Source organism: Vanessa atalanta, chromosome 12 (genome assembly GCF_905147765.1).
Source record: "Vanessa atalanta chromosome 12, ilVanAtal1.2, whole genome shotgun sequence".
Classification (NCBI taxonomy): domain Eukaryota; kingdom Metazoa; phylum Arthropoda; class Insecta; order Lepidoptera; family Nymphalidae; genus Vanessa; species Vanessa atalanta.
In genome coordinates, this window is record NC_061882.1 from 3,922,496 (window position 1) to 3,945,977 (window position 23,482).

General features: G+C 30.6%; 1 protein-coding gene across 2 annotated transcripts in view; it reads right to left on the reverse strand.

Annotated features, from left to right (window-relative positions):
* Nucleotides 1-874: 874 nt before the first annotated feature.
* The window catches only part of LOC125067783 (T-lymphocyte activation antigen CD86-like), a 231,200-nt gene continuing 208,592 nt past the window's right edge, over nucleotides 875-23,482 (reverse strand). The window contains exons 4-9 of one of the 2 annotated variants that reach the window (XM_047676545.1): nucleotides 11,359-11,507; nucleotides 8,381-8,591; nucleotides 4,545-4,589; nucleotides 3,799-3,916; nucleotides 2,361-2,548; nucleotides 875-1,156 (exon numbers count right to left, since the gene is read on the reverse strand). In XM_047676545.1, coding sequence (XP_047532501.1) covers nucleotides 1,047-1,156; nucleotides 2,361-2,548; nucleotides 3,799-3,916; nucleotides 4,545-4,589; nucleotides 8,381-8,591; nucleotides 11,359-11,507 — 821 coding nt within the window. In that variant the 3' untranslated portion in view covers nucleotides 875-1,046. The remainder of the gene's footprint in view (nucleotides 1,157-2,360; nucleotides 2,549-3,798; nucleotides 3,917-4,544; nucleotides 4,590-8,380; nucleotides 8,592-11,358; nucleotides 11,508-23,482) is intronic. The other variant, XM_047676546.1, reaches the window with a different exon arrangement.

Below are 23,482 nucleotides of genomic sequence, written 5' to 3' on the forward strand. Positions count from 1 at the left end.
TGATAAATTTTGAGACTAATATACTTAATAAAACCACATGTAGCATATAGAAATAAAGATGAAATTTCAAAGTAAAAAACTTTAAAAACTATATTTGAAAAGAGGTCTATCTTATTGACTAATAATCGTTCTAGGAACAAAACAATCCGTTTACCATCATTCATACGATGGAACATCTACAAAATTAATAAATTTATTATCATAATTATTTACAACAATTCAAAGTATGTACAATGCCGTGATATAAACTTTACACTACGTTACGTATCGTCTTACTTGGCTTATTTACAAAACGGACAATTTACATTAAATTATTCAATATTAAACTTATTAATGTAATAAAATAAAATGCGTTGCGACATTTCATAATGTATAACAATTAAATTGTGCACCCAATAGAAATTTTAGCAAACAATAAATTTCCATATTAGCACAAACACGTGTTTTCTGTTTTATGTAAAAAAAAAAAAATTGAATTGAAAACGTCATTTATTTTATTCTTACGTCATATTACAATGTGACGTAAGAATAAAATAAATTTAAAAAAAAAAAAAATCCTTAATATTATATTTTTTTAGTAATGCGAAATTCGATTACAATAATCACTTCATCGCATATTTATAATAGTATAAATAAAATTCTCCCTTGTCCATGTACCGCAATTCATTAAGAACTATACCAACGGTATTTGATCGTTAACTCTATACTTAACTCTAAACAATTACTTTCATTCATCTAAAGACTGGAGCTTTTGTTTTGCTTGTGTAAAGAAGCATTTATTTAATATTTAATTTAGTTTAAAGGTGAAACATTTTTAATTATGTCGGAAATATTGTTATTCTCTTAACTATAAATTTATTTGTTTTAACGTTGCAACAATAATGACCCCCTAAATCCACCAAATTACTCAACACTAATCACAAAATATTACAAAAATTTCAACGAAATTATTATTACAAAATGACTTATATTTAATTTATTAATGTAACATTCGACGAGTCGGTAGCTTAACAAAAGTCCCAGCCGTTCACAACATCTTAAGGTGATCATCTGCAGGCCATAGATGAGAGGAGGTATGTAAAAGCCGCGCAGCTCAACTGAGAAGTTAGATACGATGACGCGCGATTACTTGTTTGCATGGCGGCCGGATGTTCCCCTGAAAAAAAGTATGCTGTAAGTTTGCGCTGAGGGTTTCTTATTGCTTTTGTTTTCGATAATAATTTGCACAAGATTATTTAGTTTTTATAATTAATTATTTGTCTTAATAGACATTCTGTCTTCTTTCAGTAACTAGATTTTATCTGTTTCCATCTACGTTACATTTGGCTATTTCATACAGATTTCCAAATTTCTTGACATATATGGAAGCATTTTTTCTACCTTCTTTCTTCGTTTTATATAAATGAACTTTCTAAGAAAAATCAGATTTATATTTCAAACTTGACCAATCATACAAACTCTCTAGCTTTATACTAAATAACATAGATTATGTTATATGTAGATCTATTCACTCCCATATATTCGATCTCCATAATGAACTTTAAAGCAAAGGTAATCATATAATACAATTTGCTATATTTTTGCTGTCTTTGCTTTTTATATTAATCATCTCACGCACACTGATACATATTATAAGTGAGAACGTTATTAAATACTAATAAACGCTAATAAATTAACGGAGAAGCGCGCCCTCGTGTGTGAATAGATCCATACTATCCTAAAATATTAATTTGACAAAGGGTTACAAAATTAAAAAAAAAAAATGTCTGAATATTTCTGTAAACAAAAACATAAAATTACACGAGCTTATGTTCTGAGTTCAAGAATGTTCATAAATAAAAGAAGTAAACTCGTTTTTGGGAATACTAGAAATGCAAGATACAACGTGTCGTCTTTTTATTTGCTCGCATACAACAGACGGTGCTTTGTACGGAATATTCTGTAATAATTTTATTCCATGCATGCCCCATTTCGTCCACTCTTGTGTAATTTGAGGAAAACAATTTAGGAATTCTTGCATACCGTTATTATTATATGCCAAAAACTCTACATAAAAGTTTATTTGAGCAGGAATGAAATGACGGTGTCATTTTTATCTCGAAAGTAATATAATTATACACATAAATGGATTAACAGTTGTTTAAAATCAACGATTTTGAGAAGTTATACTATATATGTCTTTTTTGTTTCTATTAGATATATAGACGCCCATAGATACTGGTGCTGTAGATATATTAAACATTACTTACATCGTAAGTTCGCCCTCGACATTGGTAACTATGATGTTATGGCATTTGTGCCTGAAGCTATACTTTTAGTAACCAATCTTAAAATAGATTAAAGATTTTTATAAAACATACCATTAAGTACATGAACGGAGACGGAAGCGGGATGCGCATTGTTAGGCACGCAAGTGTAATTGCCGGAATCTGTTAGAGCGGCTTTTGTGACCAGGAGTTTGCTAGTGGTACCTCCCTCCGTCTTTTCTGTTTCCAAACTGATGCCACCGCGTGGAGAGTCGAAGTCAACAACTGCGTTGCCATGGTACCTAATAAAAACACTCACACATTAAAATTATGAACCAGAGACGAAGGTTATTAACGTATTGTAAATTAATTTAAAAAAAATCTTATATTGTCACATTCATATTTGTGCAATTCTATGCGAGTATTTTATTTTATAATTTCCCTAATTTTATGCCCTTATTTTTATATACATAGGTCTCAGTCTAAATAAATATGAATTGTGAAGTGGCTTACGCATGATGAGGTAAAACAGAGAAATGCCTTGTCGCTTTTGCATTTATAATATTCGTGTGGAACAGATACCTTATATTAAAAAGGCGTGTAGGTATATAGTATGTTATGAAAAGAATAAAAATAAAAATTATTTTTTATTGAGATACGCCAGTATTAAACTAAAATAAATCGGAAACTAGACATATATATGTGTAAATAAGTCTGTATGTCTGATTATCTGTTGTTTTTGACGATTAAACCATTGAACCTAATTTGATTAATTTTTTTATGTAGCAAGCTAGTACTCCGAGGTAAGAGGTAGGATCATTTTTTTCCCCTTACACCTGACAACCAATCCCTAAAAGGCGAGTCCAGCTGTGGGCGACCACTAGTATTCTATATACAAGTTTCTATAACAACCGTTACTGTCAAAATACTAGATATGATTTATTTCGGAAAGTGCTTTTTAATGGTTTGATATAACCTTGTCATACTCAAGGCTTTAATAAAGGTTTATAAATACAAATTGGCTTCAAGTAATATATCTCGGGTCATTCCCGAGGGACCATTATGTTGTCTTGAATCTCATCGAATTTAATCAAAAGAAAAACAGGAGAAAGCTACGGTAAACAGTAACACAATTTATAATATTTCCTTTTTAACTACAAGTTTTGAAAATGAGTATCTATAGCGCGAGGATCATTTCAGGCTGCTTTGTGTATGCGTTATTTTCTTTGATTTAGAAGACGTTTAAATAAAAGATGATTTATGAAACTTTTGTTTTTATGAAGTAATATGACGACAGAAAATAAACAGCAATATTTTTTGAATTTTAGAATAAAAAATAGTTAAGATAAACTACATACATAGCATAACCCAAGTAAACGTGAAAGTAAACTTCATTATTAGAAGCTATTTAGTAGACGTATAAAATAGGAAAAATAAACTCGTCCTGGTTTTTGAAATAATGGCTTAAGCAGCTAAAATATTTGAATTGAAACTGTGAATAATTGAAACGAAAATACATTAATGGAAAACAGACCTTAAACAAGAAACTCACCATAAAACAGAAGCACTTGAGGGTGGCGACGAGTGAACATTCACTGAGCACGTCAAAGATATCGTACTACCTTTCTTCACGTACACATCCTGAGAGCCCCAGATGGTTGCTGCCGCAGCTGCAACAAACAAATATAAACCTTAATACTTGTACATTTGGAGCGAATTTTGCCAAACTATCAGCTCTGTTGAGTAGTCAACTGTGAAGTTTCTAGATTCAAATGTACTATTCTGTCCATATTTGAACTTTAAGACGTGTCTGACATCGGTAAGAAATCTCTCAATATACGAGTATAAAGTACATTAGAATATTTTACCTAAGTTGAATGTATCGTCTATTTTTATAACTAACGTGTTTATATTGATTCTTAAAATAAGATAATCAAAATGCTTAAAACATGCAAATGTAGTATACATACATTTATTTATTAATTTTAATGTACAAGTAACTTTTTATCTTGTTTATAATTAGTTTATCTATGCAAGTCCTAACGCTTGATAAGATCAATATTTAAGAGGCACTAAAATAAAAAAATAAAAAAAAGAACAAAATAAGCTTCACACCAATTGTCTAAATACAAATATTAGGATGATTTGATGCTGAGAACATTGAAAATGAAATACATCAAACATTCATATATAAATGTACTACGGGATAAAAAGGCATAGTAGGTACTCAGGAATAAAAGCTTAAAGCTAATTGAGGACTAATGAATAAACAAAACGTAATAGAGGAATTGAGAGTACCTGAGGATCGGACCGGTGGCTGAGGCGCGGGGGTGTAGGACTCATCTGGAATTCACAAGACAACAGCTTAGGGAGGGATGAGGAATACAAAACAGAATATGACCTTAATAGCCGAGCGAAAGGATACGTAGTTTCGAAATTAACTTGGAATTTTAATTTCAAGCAGATTAAAAATCTATTTTTAAAAGATTTTTGTAAAATATATTGATGAATTAATGATCATCAATTCAGAAAATGGGGAACGTAAAGATTAACCTTAAAAATGAAATTATATTCTATTAAGTCTATCTCACCTCGTCCACTTATGATATTTAGACGATTTTTTTAATTCAAAATTTTTTTTATTCCTATTAAAATACGAATGTTTTAATGAATCTTGGTTTAAGTTCAATCTTGTATTTTATCTTGCAGTCAGGTGTCACTTCAAATTATTTTTCTATTCCTCATTAAATGAGAGGCCTTTTAAATATTAAGTCTGATTAGTTTACGTTGTTTTGGGAAAACAACTAACATCTATATATACATAACACACATTGAAATCAGTTGCGGTGAACAGAGTGCCAATCAGTCGTCAAAGGCAGAAAAAGAATAAGGCTTGGAGTGAATAATTGAAAACCTGTCCAAAATTCACGCGAATTTAGTCGCTGGCTCAGTTCCTCTGTGTTATATATGAAAACATAAATAAAATTCGAATAGAATAATCGAATAAACTTAATAAAAAAGTTTGTAATATAAGAAGCACTAATGAGAGGTCGAAATACGATAGCGGAAGGTTTATAGTTGCGTATGAAATTTATGCACATTTCGCTATCATTCGCCATTTTTCAGCATAACAAGCGCTGTAATTGGCTGGAGCAGAATTTGAGAGGCACGCTTGATATATTTCTGGTAGTGAAGCGTGTACTGATAAATGACTCTCGTATTACTACAAACGAGAAAGATAAAAAAAAACAACTAGAGCGCTTTTCGTATGTACCAGCTACTGACCAATTAATAAAACAAGCCTAAAAATTATGCGCGTGTCTGTTGTGATGGCACATTGAGGTGAGAGGTCATAGCGTGCAAATGTGTGTTAAAATTTTTGGGTTTAGAGAGTTTATTATGTTTCTATTATGTTTTTAGACACAAGCTTAAGTACTATCGTATTAATCTTTAACAGATTTACTACCGAATTCAGTTAAATACAAATTAGGTACATTTTAAGCGAAGTAATTCTTCCTCTAACACCTCAATAACTCTTAATATTAGCTTAAAGTATTAACAAGTGATCAACGAAGCGAACACTCACCAAGAACTCTCGGTTGGTTAAAATTTGTATGCCGAGTTTGTAATTGTATAATTTACATTTTAATTCATTGAATTATCAAGCAAATTATATTATTTTCGGTACACCTTTTTTTTAAATGTCGAACGGATTTATGCTTTAATGAACTTTCAAATATTTTTTCACGACTACAATAATTTAATGGCATAAGTCCAACTTAATTCTATACTAGTTTTTCTGCAATCTTAATATCAAGAGATCAATAATAAAAAATATAAAAGATCCCATCAAATTCATTGTGTAAGTGAGCATTTATTTGGACCAATTTTGTAAATTAAAAATACAATATATAATGTCTGTAATATTTGGGTCACTAAGATTGTCACCATTACGTTTAATATTCACATTCTTGACTGAACTTTAGTTAAATTTTTGAAGAGCCGCCTTTTGTTAATTAAGCTATACAATTTTAATAAAGAGGACCGTTGTTATTTAAGATAGCTATTAAGTTTTAATCTTATGTTAGAGGTTGAACGTGAATCTTAAATTCTGCCCAATATTACAGTGTTGTTTAAAAGGTTGTCTTATAAAAGGCCTACTTGTGAACCAATTGTAAGTATCAATACATAGTATAAAACTAAGTCGCTTCCTGCTGTTTATTATCTGTCGATGTGTATGCTTAGATCTTTAAAATAACATAAAGGATTTTGATGCTTTTTTATAATATATACAAGTGATTAAAAAAGAAGGTTTTTATGTATAATACATGCATAATATAGTAGAGAAATACTGATAATTTTAGAGGTTCCTAATGTGATGTCGTAATTAAATACGTTTTACTTCCATTGTACTTGTACTTTCATTACAAACGCTGTCTGAACCCTACGAAATAGATCAAAATAATGTACGAATAAAAGTTTGTAATATAAGAGTATTTTATTGTACACCTTAAAAATTAAACAAAAATATACGCAATGGTATATCTGGAGTATATAATTATGGAGAAGGATAAGAAGGCTTGGAACTTATCTCACAAAGCTGTTCCGAAATTTTTGTCATTCCAAATTTGTTTACAATATCATTATTCTTCACATAGTGTTTACTGTTCTGGGTAAGTACTACCCACTCAACATAATATATTCGACTGACCAATAGCAATTGTTGTTATTTTTATGTTCAGGTTCCAAGAGTGGATGAGCCAGTGGAACTACACATTTCTTACAGTGCCTATGTCTTTGGGTGGTGGTGATCACCTATCACATGGCTCATTTTCCAGTTTGTCTAGCTATTTAAAATAAAAATAAACGATCAAACATGAAATAAATTTTAATTAAACTTAGACTTCCTTTAGATATTACGTGTTCTATTCGATACAAAGTTAATTGAAGATATTTATATCAAAAACAGTGGAGTTCCATCTTGCATTATCAATGTCGGAAATATAAATTATTTTTGCGTATTAACACTTTGAAGAAAATTCACATCCTTGCGTAAATAAATCCCAAACCTTATGTTACGTCTAAGTGAAAAGTATTCTTTATAAAAGTTTCCTGAATACCAGCTATGTGTTATCAAAAAATATTCGCAACACGCGCTTGGCTGGAGCCCAGCGGTGCACCGAATATGGCTAAGAGAAATTGCGCCCACTTTGTAACCAGCGTTATACCCACTCCTAATATAACGAGATGAATGTGAGATTACATCGTCATATTACATAAGGGCGAAACTTTGTGAATTTGATGATATCATTAAAATGATAAACAATATTTTGTTCGTAACGCTAGGAACATGCTTAACGTACCACGAGAAGAAATATTGAAAAGATTTTATAGCATTTGTTTCATAAATTTTAATAAGCAAGTCTTCAGTGGGGTGACAAAAAAAATCTCAAATGTAGTGCATCAAATCAAAAGACAATAATTGTCCGTACGATTCGTACATTTGCAACAATGAAACAGATTAGTAGATCAAGGTCTAAATTAATCTCTTTTTTTATTGTTGTTATTAGGACGGGCAAATGGGCCACTTAGTAAGTGTCACCATCGTATCTAGAGGTTGGCGCTGAAAAAAATAATCATTAACCATTTCTTACATCGCCAATGCGACATTAACCTTGAAGTTAAGATATTATGTCCCTTGTGTCTTTATGGTACCAGTGTATGTGTGTGAGTGAGCCAGTGCTCATTCACCCTAAAACCTGAATAAAACAATGCTAAGTATCACTAGGCAGCAGAATACCTGATGATTGGATAGTACCTACCCAGATAGGCCAAAGACCTACCACAGAGTAAAAATATTTTAAAAACATAAGAAAATTCGTGCCTAAAAGTATCATTTTATCAAAATTTTACTTTATTATTCACTTTCTATTAATATATTAATTGGTACATATAATATATCAAAATAAGTATTTATCAAACAAAATATACAATATGTGTTATGATATATAGTAAGGATTAAAATTCTATAAAAAGTTGCTTAGAATGGATTGCCTTGCAGGTGAAAAGTTAATTAAAATAAATCACACGCACATTAAGCAAATCTACACAAGTCACATTTGCATTTTAATCACCTTCAACGTTTAGGACAACTGCCATGTTGATTTTCGGTTCAGTATTGATCTGACATTCGTAAACGCCCGCATCACGTGGCTGAACGTAATCTATCTTCAAATCCCAGTCGTCTGATGGTTCGGGATGTAGCACGCTGAACCTCGCATCTCCCGTGTAAGTGAAGATGTGAGACGTCAGTATATGGAGATCTCTTTTTCTCATCCAAGATACCTAGAACAATGTATATGATAAGCACATTGAAGCGAAATAAAATACGAAAAACTTAAAAGAGATAAAAGAAATTTGTTGTTCAAATTACTATTCGTAAAGAAGGACAATACAAGAAGTACAAACCACTCCTAACACGGCCTACGTGCCGTCAACTTTTCAATCTAAAACGTTATGTTCCTAGTGCTTTATCTAATTTGATTTCAATATATTATAGTAAGTAGGTTTCGACGTAAAAGCTGAAATCATATTTAGATTTTTCAGGATCGTTGTAAGATAGTTATATAATAAGCATTTATATCTTGTATTCGAACAATTATACACATTACCAAGGCATTTTTTTTAAATCACTTGATTTAATAAATACTAAAAATACACAGAAACAGGCAGAGAAATTCCTCTTTATTCTAAGACGCTTTATATCTTGGTATTAAAAGGAGGATCTTTGATTAATATCACACCAACAATTATATTTTTAATTCGGATGCCTTAGAGAAATTAGAAAATAAATTCGTTCCTTTGTAGGGTTTTTGTTTTTGAACGTAATTAGAGTGAGCCCGAGTGAGCCTTCGTAAGCCTACGTTGTAATTAAGCAAGATGAAGCATTCGAGCCCCCTTTACAGCCTTTAAAATAATAAAATTAAGTAAGGACTAAGAGAAATATTTTTTCCACTTTAATTCTGCATCTCGTTTGATGAATTGAATCCGGTTTATAATATATCTCACAAGAGTATCAGCGTCGCTAAGGCTTTTAGTATATTTAATTTTGTTTTCTGATGCGAGTATTTATGCTTTATTTTTTGGCAAAAGGCAAAATACCTTTTAGTTTAAAAGTCATGTATCGTATCAAGGAAAATGTTATTGTTACTTTGGTTCTTTAGATCAATTTCAAATTACGTTTTTATATGTACATCGATATTATAATTTTCTAAAAAATAAATTAGTATAACTTTGAATAATTTATACAATAAAAATAAATTGCTTAGTATATTTAATCTAAGCAAAACATTCTGTAAGATCTCAATTTTTCATATCGTTAACTGAAAACATACTTAAGCCGATACGTTGTTTTGTTTTACATATCTCTTAAATGTTATTGAAGTCATATAATAAGTAATAAAATTACGTTAAGGAAAAAGAAATCATAAAATATTTCTATACGATTTTGTCAAATATAATAAAAACTATACAAAATGATGTAAACGATTCATCTCGAACAATACATTATAATGCATCGCGGGATATGTCAGAGTTCTATTTATTTCCCGAAATGGGTCGTAGATCCCTCCACCATTAATATGACGGTCAGTGGAGCGGCTCTGAGGAGGGATATCGAGGACCCAATGAGATCGACGTTGAAAAATGATATTTTATAGTCTGCAGGTGTCGAGATAAGTTTGGGTGAAGGGGTAATGTTATATTTATAAATTTGATTTATTTACGATTGATTTCAACCAAGTTATTAATCCTTTCTCTACAATATATACATATTTTTTTTACTAAAATTTGACTAAAAAGGATTGGATTTTGTAACTTTTAATTGAATATTAATTTATGCATTTTTATACTAACAGATCAGGTATTTTTATTGAAGTTTTAATATCGTATAGGATAGCCTTCATACTGAAATAATACAATGAACATTAACAATAGATGATACGAGTTTGATAATAGGAGTTGATTACGAAATATAAACTATTATATTTCGTGTAACTTTGAGATTAGGCAATTAGTAGAATTTTTTATGACTTTTTAATCATTGTATCTGTACTATTTGCCTAACCTGTACCCAACGATACTTTCAGTATCCTTAAATTTCTGAAACGCTGAACATAATATTCAAATTATCGAATTCGAAGACTGAAACCAGGCTGGATGATCTTTGGTATTGGATCAATGATCGTTCAGATTAAAGCCAAATTTGTTATTCTTATATTAACCAACTTTACAGAAATTATAAGTACATTTTTTTTTATCATTACATAATATGCTTTATCAGAAAACGATCGTGTAACGTGCTCTTAATCAAATTATTTTGACAATGATTACAATACTTGACAATAATTAATAAAATAAAAATAATTGCTTAATTTAAAACTTAAAGTATTAATAAACATTATTAAACCAAAATTGTCGGATTAAGTTCAGTTCGAGGTCAACTTCACAAAGTTGATCGTAATTTTAATCTAAGTTGTATTCCCTAAAGTTACCAAGGCTGTAAGCCTAGAGGCAAAAAATTAAAATGAAGTTACTAAAGTTTTATGCCTTATAAAATTGTCAAGATGGAAAGTAAATTAAAGCTGATGTATATAAAAAAACGCCCTCCTGACTTTATTTAGACTCAAGCCATTCCCATAAGTTACTACTAAACACGTAATAGATGTTATAATGCACAAATATGTGCATAAGTACAAACGCATCTATTTTTTTAACATCATTCAAATCTAACGACAATTCTACATGTCCGAAGAGATCAGGCACTGGACAAATTACTTTACATGATTTCCGAGGTACGGACATGTAACAGCGCTAAGTTTCTCACATCGAACTACTTTTGAAGAATTTCTAACTGAAAATATTACAGTTACTTTTCTTCATCCGATTCGAAATTTGAACCCGGAATGTCACGATATGCACTCATATAACTTCGACTAACGAAGTAATCGAAGAAATAGAGTCGCGCCGGCCTATCAAAAGTAGTTCAAAAACTGTAGTGTGTTTTAATGTATGTATTTATTATACCAAAAAAAATATAACGTATAATACTTACTGTTCTATTTCCTATATGTTTTGCGCGGCATCTGAGAACAGCTGATTGACCGACGACCGTCGACACGTTACGAGGAGACACGTCGTCGAAGTACGGCCGTTCCGCCCGTGTCTCCCCTCCCCCACTTACACCTGGCAAGACGCCTAAACCTACGAACAAATACAAAACTCATTACTAAAATGTCACAAAAAGTCTAACACCTGACATTGTAAGGAAGTTGTAAGGCTTACAACTTTTTAGATGCCTTTACCACGAATTACCAGTTAGTAAACCTATAATACCTAATAATTAAACCCGGAGCTTTAGCCATGGCAAATTTTGTGTACAAATTCATAGTACAGTATAGTGTATTAGGTTTACAGAGAATCGTAAATATAAATATCATATTGAAGCTATATGATTTAATACGAAAATAATTCCGGTAACTATACCTGGAATTGTGCAATAATAGTGAACTGTCATTTTATATGAGTTGAATGTTTATTGTCAGCAATAAAATAATAATAAAATAAATTTATTGAAACTATATTGCAACATTTGTGATTTTGTTTATTTTATATTTCATATATTGAATGTTGAACCATGTAACACGAAATCGTTGATAAGCCAATGAGTTTATTGGATATTACGTTTAGTTCTGTTCTTGTATAGCCTGTAGAAATCAACCGCGACAGGAATAAAAAAGCAACTCAGGATTTGTACCCGAGACGGTGTAATATGCACCATAACAGGCTTGCAACTAACCTAACAACCATAATATATAAAAATTAATAAAAGTGTTAATAAATAAAAGTAATATTATACATCAATCTGTTTGAAGCGTTTTAGACGATGTAATAATCGGGGGATTCTATTTAAAGTTTATAATGATGTCTACGAATAATTACTTTGAGCACACGTGAGCTCATTCAAGAGTTTGAAAAACGCAGACATTTAGAAGTCACATTCAAAATTTAGGTGTCAGTAAAATACAAGAGATATTTGAGTTTACGTATTAAAATTTTAAGCAACAAACTAATTCATACTTATATAGCAAATAATTACTTGTTTTACAAAACACTTAAAATGTTTTTTTTTTATATATATCCCTGAACATTTAACAGCGACTCGACTAGTAATTCTTGGTTTTGTTTTTTTTTTTTTAATAAATAAAGAGTATGATAAAAAAATAACATTAATAATGTACATACTGAAAAGTTACCAAATGCCAAATCAAGGTATCGAAAATCGAAAAAATAAAGAATTACCTACTGACCTACTGTTTATGCCTGGCAAGTGCCTCTACATGAAATAGAAATCCACAAAGAAACAAAAATCAAATTACAACTGGGATATAATATTATGGTAAATATGGCCAACTCGAAATTGGTCACACTTAATGTAAGAATTAACTTAATAATTGGAGGTATCCTTGCCTGAAACGTTCGCTAGTCAAATCATCTAGGATTTATACGAAATTTATACATTTTCTCAGCTTAATAATATTGTGATGGTCCCTTTATGATCTAAGCGACCGTGGTGTGTTCATAATATTTTAGCCTAACAAAAATGCTACTATCTCTAATTTCAGTATAGACGAACTTTCCGTGGCTGCCGTAACATTTTGCAGGATGCGTTGCGGAGGCTGAAACTGTTATATACTTTAACACAATTACTTTTATTCCCTTTAATAGTTAAAGTTATTCCTTTCATTAAAAAATGATGTTTGCTTACGAGATTTGCTTATTACGATTTGATTCAGTTAGAAACTTATTTTAATTCTCGATTATCCTTTATATTCATTAAAAATATAATATAAAATTCAATCAAGTCTGAGAACATTGAATTGTTTTATTAAAACTTATTTATATTAAAAGACAAAGTATTACGGTGAATATTCGCAAATAACCTTTTGCTTTATTAATTATTTAATTAATGTTATCGAATAAAAAACTTGATCAAGAGGATAATTACTTATTAATGATTCACAGCGATTAGTATTTGCATCTGCCTGATTATTTGATGGTAATTATATGAAATTAATTATGAGAGAAATGAAAAATGATCTTCGATTCTATCTTATTAAAGTATTAGCGAGATTAATTAATAATAACGTATTTTTAATCAGGGGAAAAACGCTTCCATTTTCAAATTACCCGTGGAAAAGCAACATTAAACTAATATATAAGTAGAAATATTAAAGTTAAAAACGAATGATAATATAGAAAATTGATGTTTTCTCGTAAAACTATGAAAACCAATAAAAATAACATGTAAAAAATAATGCATGTGTTCAAAAAAACTTAGTCAATCTTTTTAAGTATCCACAAGAAAATTGCTATTGATATGCAATATCAAAAATTTATATAAATTTGTTCGTAATAAATTAGCAAGTCACTTTTGTCCATTTGTTTTTATCCTAAAAATGTTTCAGAATCGGCCTCAAAAATGGGTGATAAACAAAAAGTCTCCATTACCCGAGTGTCGGAATGTGACGCGTGCGCCGAACCGGAAATAGGAACGCAATATGTACTTGCCTTTTTTGACGACAGGCGTTTACTTGAGGTAGGGCTATTGAAGAAGCGTTTTGATGATTTTTGAATTTGAATTTCTAGAACTTTTTTTTAAATTAAAATAATGGGTGACCATTTTAAGAAAATTAAGAAAATCATCAACGTCAACTTCAAATATTCCAAAGCCAAAAGTAAGCTAAAAGTTATGTATTTTTAAAGTGAAAATACAACGACTATAAGTATTGTTTACAAAAAATAAAATCTATATTTAAATAAATACATATTACGAAATTGCAGTTAATTTCGTTACAACATCAACAAAAAAATGTACACTGTGTTCAACATAACGCATAAAACATTGACAAATTAATATTTGTGCGTGACAAGAACACATAAAAAACAACAAATAAAATAATAAAATCGCTCGTTCAAAACCCGTACATGACCACGTACTGCGGTGCAGTTGCAAAATGGAAATGACAGCGATGAAGTTCTTTGTAGCGTCGTACTTGCACTAAGGTTCTCTTTTGTTTTTCTAACACGTCTCGCGTACTGCCCCGGTCTTTCTACCGTCTCACTATGATAAAGCACCTTGCGGTTGCGATATTGCACCAAATAAATCACACACCGTGCAATCTGAGGTTCTTTTGTTGTCAGCTCCGGCTACATTGTTTTCGTTTTATTTTTGGCAAAGCAGAATGGGTTGTTTACGGTTTCTTGATATTATAATTTATAGCAGTCGATGTTGCACGTCTTGTTCATTTTTGTTTTGGATTGATTTTTAATGCTATCTTGAATTTATTGACTTTGTTGGGGTAGGATTTAGCTTGCGAATAGCTTTTATCTTTTCAGCATTATGTCACTGTTGTTTTTGTGAGACATATTAAATAACGTTTGCCTTTTGACTAATCTATAATAATAGATAAAACGTTATTATGGATTTGTAATTTACATACATTAGAATTTTGTAGAACATTCGTTTCATGTATCTCCTAAGGTATAGTCAACGTGATTTTTGTCTGCGGACTAAAACTGTATTTTCATAAAACATCATCATCTGCCATTTTGTATAAAATATTTATTAATTATGTATACAATTCTTACTCGTTCATTGCTTTTCTATCATAACGTATAAAAACCGTTGAAATGCGCTTACCTACTTGTTAAGTAGAAGTAAGTACGCGAAAATACTGAAAGAAAGAGTAGGCGACTTCGTTTTATACTATTTATAGGTTATAAGAAGACTTTAAAATATCACAACAAATATACAAATAAAACAGAGATATATGGTGCGACATACGTCTGGAACGCTTGCACTCAACGCTTGCTTCCCCTATATAATATATAGATAAATACATCCGTATATTTAATACATTAAATATGCAGATACGATTGAATAAATTAAAATGAATTAACAATTATTAAATATGAAATAATTAAATGTCAAGAAATAAAATAATTATTAAAAAGCATGTATAAATTTTAACAATAACAAAATGTTATAAGAAACCATAAATTATAGAATGAGACAAAGAGAAAGAAGAAATTAGAGAGATAGGTCACCAGGAGGATGGATAACACTTTTTATTTACGTGAAGATTTCTGCCAGTACACTGTATTGTAAGCGATGTAAAAGAACCTATAGAACAATGTATCAATATATCAATGTATCTATAGAATATATTTTTTTCGCCTGATCGGCAAAAAAATAAAGAAACAAAATACTATTAGTAATATGAAAACAATATACACTACACAAGTAACGTATCATCTGTCATGCTTGAAATATGTAATGTATATAACATTACACACAGATTTTCTCTAGTTGCTATATTTATAAATGAACAATGAATCACATAGTCAACAATAGTAAATAAGAAATCCTCCAAGTAGTCATCAGTCATTGTATTCTTGTATTGAATGGCGTTGTGTATAAAAACAGAAAAGTGCATCGTATCGTTGTACTGCAGACAGCAAGTCGTTTTATTTCAGTCGGAACAAATGGCCCCAGATAGGGGCTCTATCGGAACTGGCCCCACTTATCACTCTTGTTTAATCTTTTAAGTTCCGACGATTCGAAATCTAGTTTTACACAATAAAAATCTTTCAAACGAAAGTTGTGTTTGTAAATGTACTGTTAAAAGAGTTTAAAACGTATAAATACAATACTTAAACGCATACAACTGTGTTTTTATATTTTTCTTTTTTAAATTAGGTTATTAGTATATAAAAATATCATACATGTTTTAAATTGTATTATCTATTTAAATAGATAAAGACAAAGACAAAATAGTTTGTCTCTTCTGTTTGTCATGCGATTTTATTTTTTTTACTCGACAAGAGCTCTTGGCCAGCTTTAATTTTATTAATTAAAGCGAATTAAATGGAAAGCAAGAGCAAAATGTTCGTTATTTTTTTAATAATAACTACGGCCGAACCTCGACCACTGGACGAACACAAGTATTGTTAAATTATTGTACTAATAGGTAAGTTGGCTCAGCTTGCCGTCTCGTATATTTTGAACCCCTTATTTTAATTTCACTTATCTTCATTAATAATTATTTTAATGAAAAGAATACTCAATTGTTTCAATATTGTTTAACAATTGATATGTTATTTTAACGAAGGATAAAAAAGAGAATCGACGATTCGAAATAATTTGTACAACTTTAACTATTTGAACATATTTCGATTTGCATCGGACATTCATGCAATACAAAATCGTATAAAATATTTAGCATGTCACTATTGCAATATGTATGAGGGCAAAAACTCGAGGCGAATCGCACTGTGTCACGTGATCGGAATGTGTATATACGAATACAATGCCACTCGAATACGAATACAGTCACGGATCACTCGGATTCCGATATCTGATGTACTATAAATATTATTTCAGCTTAACGTATATTTGTCGAGTAAATATTAAATGTAATATCTACGAAAATAATTTGAAATATATATGAATTTATTTTATCCAAGCCGGATGTATATGTGAAAATTATTTCGGTCCGTTTTCAAAAGATGGCTTCGGCTATTATTATTTCAATTATAGATTTCTGCTTTCATTCAAATAAAAACGCTATCGAAGCATCGACTGGATAAATTTACATGAGGGAAGATCCCATCAGAGTCAGTTTTACGCACTGCTGCTTTACTTCTAGTCTCTTACAGTATGTATACAATTTAATAAATTATAATTTATACATCTGCAGCATTATAAAATTTTATTCGCAAAGGATTTCTCAGAAACTTAAAATGAAGTGAAGCGCACAATTTTAGGTAAAACTTTCGGAGTGAACAGCGTCTTTTGCACTAAAAGCAAACGAAAAGAAATCCCAAAGACGGCTGGGATTCTTAAAAAATATTAAACTTTGAAAGCCCTCAAACAAATATGGAAGCAGAAAAATCTTGAGCACAGGGTGCATCTTTCATTTCGAGCTCGGGAACAGGCAAGGTGTCGGGCGCTTATTGCATTCATTTTGTGCTTGAATCTACCAATAAAAAAGCCAATTTTACTGGTGAATTTGACTTCTTATACCAATATAGGAGACCCTATAGTTAAAAACTTATACTCTGAAGTATTTTGATGTATTCATATAATTAATACCTGAAAGAATTTGAATCTCTAGTAGTTTATAAAAAATATTATATCACATATGTGGAATATAGAAATAAAACTACACAGAAATCAAATCTTATTACGGCAATAACATGCAAACTATCTGCGGTACAACTTAAACTAGGATTGAGCACAGACGATAGTGACTCTATCTCGTCATAAAACGACGGTAGTAACTTCTGTATTGCACGCCAACGTTGTAATTTACGGTAGTGTTTGTCCACACTGATAGCGAAGCCGTCGTGATAAAGTGTATTAATCGTTTTATTTTTATTGCAGTTTTCTTTTCTGTCTTATTATTTTACTGCTTATAGTCGATTTTTTAGAGGAACTCAGTGTATTCTTTTAGGCATTACTGGGTTGAACATTTTGAAATGAAACTTTTCTGATGCATATAAAACAAAAAAAAGTACATTTTACCTTTACATGTCAAATAAGGTGTGTTAAACAAATCTTTAATAATTTGTCTCAAACGCAAGAAGCCTTTAAAAACTTAAAATATATATTTTTTAATATTTATAATATCATTCAATATTGACTAGAAGAGAGAATAGACCCTTAGCGACCTAACTATATTTTAATTCAAATTGATTTTTTGGCATGATACACGCGGTATTTGGTACTACTTTTAATACCACTGAATTAGTACGGAATCATCTGTAAATGTTTATAGGCTATTAATTTTTTTTCCCACTATTTTATTTAGTGAACAGCAGAGTGAGCGGGTTAGCGTTGGTTAGTAACTAATATATTTGATTTGTTGTTGTTCTTTCCTTAACATTATTTTAATAAAGATTTTCTTATTATAATTTTAAGACAGTATATTACTATATAGTAGCTTTGATTTAATCACAATTATTAACATTTTGGCACATATATATAGTCGATCCAATGCTGGCATATGAATTAATATACCCCATTATAACATTGTAATTAAAATGAGTGGCGCCACAGATAGCGATTAAGAGATCTTGAGTCAAAACTTGATATCATAACATTTTATACTATTACATAGATGTATTGAAGTATATGTCTGCTGTGTCGTAAACCGACAGTAATAACTTCTGTATTGCTCACTCATAGTTCGAGTCGTAATTTATGTTGGAAGTTAGAACTACGGTTGCACTATTAACAGAGATTTCCAACAGTCTGGCAACCTGCCCTGGCTTTACTCAGTATCTCCAAGTATTTGATTCCACTCATTATATTAATATATTCATATCGGTGCTTACGACTTTTACCGATGGAAAGCCATCTGGGTATCACCTACTTATAAGCTATCTACCGCGGCATATTAACAATATTTTGTTAACTTTGTTTCATTTTAATGGTCATTAAACGTTATATTTAATTTTTGGTTGCGCATGGACTATAATATATTCTGATTATTATTTTGCTACGAACAGATGTGATCGCTTAGTAGAAAACTCTCTCGTCTCCGAATTTTAGCCAACATTTTTTTTTCAGATGAACTAATTGTTCACTATGGTAAATTGATTGACTCTAGTTTTTGTGGTCGTGGGGTAGGACAGGTGTTGCTGATATAACAACTAAAGAAAATACTAACAGTTTAAATTTAAACTACTTTTGTTTACACATCCTGCACATAGTTGAAATCAATCCAAAATAATATTTAGATAGAAGCAGTGACAAAACAGAATTTTACACAAACAGATATTACATAAACAGAAGTAAAGATCAACTAATAACACAAAGTTTCCAGCTCTGCAAAGTCAATATATCAGTCACAGGACAAAGTATTTGTTTCTATAACATCCTGTACACATTTATATTTGCATATAATAAACATCTGTGCATAGAAATATTAACAGCCGAATTTATCAATAGAAAATTACACTATAATTGTTAGAAAACGAAGATCTTTGTTGAATGTTTGATATGGCTCTGAGCTTAGAACTTGTACATATATCTTAAACGAACATTGCAGCTTAAACCTAGCAAATGTATTTTCATTTATAGCACTTAAAATTACTTCCTCACTAATACATTATTATTATTTTATTTCTATTCATTGATTTAATACAATCGTATTAAAAATTAATGTTTTATTGTTATTCACGCTGACACTGCAGTCGTACTCTATCAGGTAACTACCAAAGTTTCTATTCGAAATGAAGTTTGCATGCGTCAACCTTATCTCGTACAATCCCACTTAAATTAATTTGTATTCTAAATATTCATACATACATCTCAGGTTATATTTTGTACAGTATGGTATCCTACATCATTAATAAAGTAGTAAATCTGGATTTATTACACTTACTCAAGAGCAATGCAATCCCCACCGGTACTTAGCAAATATATTTTTTGGTTTATCTTCAGAATTGAGATTAAATGAACTATTGTAAAATACATACTAAAATAATCATTGTGTAATCCTATGTTGACCTTACTATAAAATTTATTAGGACATAAATTATGTAACATAAAACGTTGTCGGTAATCAATAAAACAATAAACGTTATATAACATTATTATAATATTTTCTTTAGACGTGCAGCTTCCGTTCACGTAATCGACCGTGTAGACATATCTCGATATAAAATTTTTCAAAGGTATTACGTGACCCTAAATGTGACTTAAATTACAAATTATTTCAATCAATTTAACATAAAAGAAAACTAAAATTGCCCTAAGTGCCCCTTGAAAGGCAAATCCTCAGTCCACTTGGTAAGGCAGTGTTCACCTAAGATAATTTTCATCCTACATTACGCACGGAAACGCTTACAAAAGTGTCGCAATCGGACAATGGACCGCCTCAAACTACTATAAATTCGCTATAATGGCCCCATTCGGAACCTCTATTGAAAGCTGGCCCCTGACTGATATACTATCAGTTAATCTGTTTGTTACTATCGTATGTTTATATTTATTGTTCTTGAACCTTTAAATAATTGAATTTCACAGAATGATCATGATTACATCTGTATATGTAGGTTGAGGTTCACTGTGTCACAATGTGTCCAACATTTAAGGTTTAAACTAAACTTGCATAACGAATTTTCTTATAAATATTATATACAATAGTTTTATTAAAATAGTATAGGTACATTACATTTAACCATGAAATATAATTCATATATTCCGATAATTCAGTGTGGAATGTAGGTATATAATATTTGTTAATTAGACTTAAATTAATAAATAAATATAACCTATGCCTGTTCTGAAACTATGTACTATAATAAAATTATTATTGAGAAAGTTTCATCAATAGGTCTTTGAGTGAATACGGGTAGAACAAACGAGGAAATTTGACCTCTAGAATTAATGGATATAAAAAAAACCTAACAGTATGTTCGAATATGAACTTTTTAAATTCAATAAACTTTGTCTAAAGTAAATTACGTTCCGATTCAAAGTAATATGTTCATGAAGTATTGTTCTTGTATTAAATAATTTAATGAAAGTTTCGTTTGAGCTGTAATAAACTTGTTAATTACAATTTGTGCTGCCGAATGTATTTTCTCTCAAACCGTTATTATTATCAAAACATTAAAATAAATATTTTATAAAGTAATGGTCAAAACGTGACAACATAATTATGTGACGAAATGTAGGTATTTTTAAAGCCTACAAAAATACAGAAACAACGCTACCTTGCTGTGGAAACAACAGTTAAAATGCGGGCGCTCTCAGTATTCACATATTGTATTTTATTAATTTGTAATGTTAAGGCTTATTTAATATAAATGATGTTTCTTTTTTAATATACTGTTATTATTAAAATTTAAATAACATTAATAAAATTAAAAATATGTTTCATAGGAATATAGTCTGTGAAGCTATTACAAATGAACAAGTTTTGATAAAACAATTTAATAATTATGTTTTATTGACTGTTTTAGTCCAGTCCACTTCTCTGATGAAAAATTAGCCTGTGCAGGATATATAATCGTGAATATAATTCTCAGATCAGATACCAAAAAGATTCTACCACCAAAGAGCAATATTTCGTTTTGTTGTGTTTCGAGGTAAGTGAGTGAGCCAGTGTAACTACAGGCACTAATGTCTATGGGCGGTTGTGACCATTTGCCATCAGATGGCCTATTTGCTTATCCACCTATTATATAAAAAAAATCAACTTTGCGATTATCATATCTTTCGTCAAAGCACCTTTGAAAAAAATCATCTGTATAATATTGACAAATCAATACTGTTACGATTTACGATATTTTAAATAAAGTTTTAAAAGGAAAGAGTACCATTCTTTTCGAAATAAAACGAATCTCCAACTATCGCTTCACTTTTAAAATAAATATAAACATCTATCCAAAGTAAAATACCGCTCAGCTATATTTCATTCAAACTTTCCAAGCTTCGAACTACGACAAAACGTGGCAAGGAACTGCTTGCTGACTTTTAATGAAGTTGTATCGATAGAAACAGAAACTTGTATTCATATTGGTCACTACGTTTTCGAAGCAAGACAGTCTTGTGATACAACTTCATTTTGATTAAAAACATTAAACTAAGAAACGAGACACTAAATGGGTTTTGTTTGTTTTAAAACAAAAACTATTATTGCCTTCAAATTACAACTTACACACATTTATCTATACTAATATTATAAATGCGGTAATATGTCAGTTTGTACGTATGCCTTTCAGTATGTCTGTATGTCTGCTGCTCTTTCAGTGCCAAGCTTTTGAACTAAATTTAATGAAATTTGATATAAATGCAAGTTTGAACTCAAAGGAAGAACATAGGATAACTTTTCAGGCCTTATACCTGACTACCAAGCCCAAAATCGCGAGTAACGCCGGGGGTGACAAATAGTATCTCATAGTTTAAAAAAACTATTAAGATGTTATTTTATCAATACGTCAATAAGTTACGATAAAAATCCTACTAACGGATTTTCTGTCGACTCTACCAAAACGACAGGTAGCATGTTCATCAGCTCCTTAAAATCTTTGTCCAATAAATTAGCATCAGCAGTTAAATTCCTTTAATACAATTTCATCATGCTTGACTTTACACCGATGGTGTTATAGTTTACACCCATATCACTAATCTTATAAAACATATTTTAAGCTTTAATTGCAGACGTGCGAAGTTGGGAAGGTTAATTGAAGACGTGAGACGTGCCAAACAAAACAAACTGTCCATAAACTCTTCAATTTTCAAGAAAATAAAGTACAATACAATATCACTTTAAATTTGCTAGTTTACAATGAAGATGTTAGTATATAAAGTCGTGTGGTTCCGCCAAAGTATTATACTACAAAGCCATAGGTCTCAAAAGGGCCGACTTAGGGCATATTTGTAAGGTGTATCTAATCGCGCAAGTAAGCGCCTTAACCTCGCTCATAGTGAAGGGGGAAAGGGGAGGGGGAAGCAATTTTAAGTAGTATCATTTCGTATTGACTAACTGCATAGCTTAGTTAGGTGTTATGAAACATTATGAATTAAGTAATCTAGTTAAAATATAATTATTAAAATAATTCGGTTCTTTTTCTCGTTCGCTACAGTCAGAATTGCATAATGTCTGTTTCTTTTAACTTTTAAGAACAAGATTCTAAAAATATACCAACCATTAAAAGTGGGACACAGCAATTTAAAGTATTGTTGTTTGGCGGTAGTATAAGTACTGGGTGGTACTTACACAGACAGGCCTGCGCAAAGCTCTATCGCCGGTGCACTGTAATTACACTGGTTCACTCACCCTTTAAATTGAAATACAGTCTTACGAGGCATTGTTATTTTGCTGCGCCATATTTGATGACTGGTTACTATCATACGAACCTCTATAAAATTATTTTAGCAGTTGCTAGGGAAAATTTCGTTCTCGTGTAAAGGAAATACATTTTGAGATTATTTCACGATGCGGTCTTACGAGGGTTTGGCGTTTTGTGTACAGAGATTCATCAGATTTCACAGGTTTGAGATTTTTCCTGCAATACGTCTTAGAGTTCTATAGATTATAATGTCATAGCCTCTTTAGTTTCATATAAGATAATAAAATATTACAATTGATACATGATTA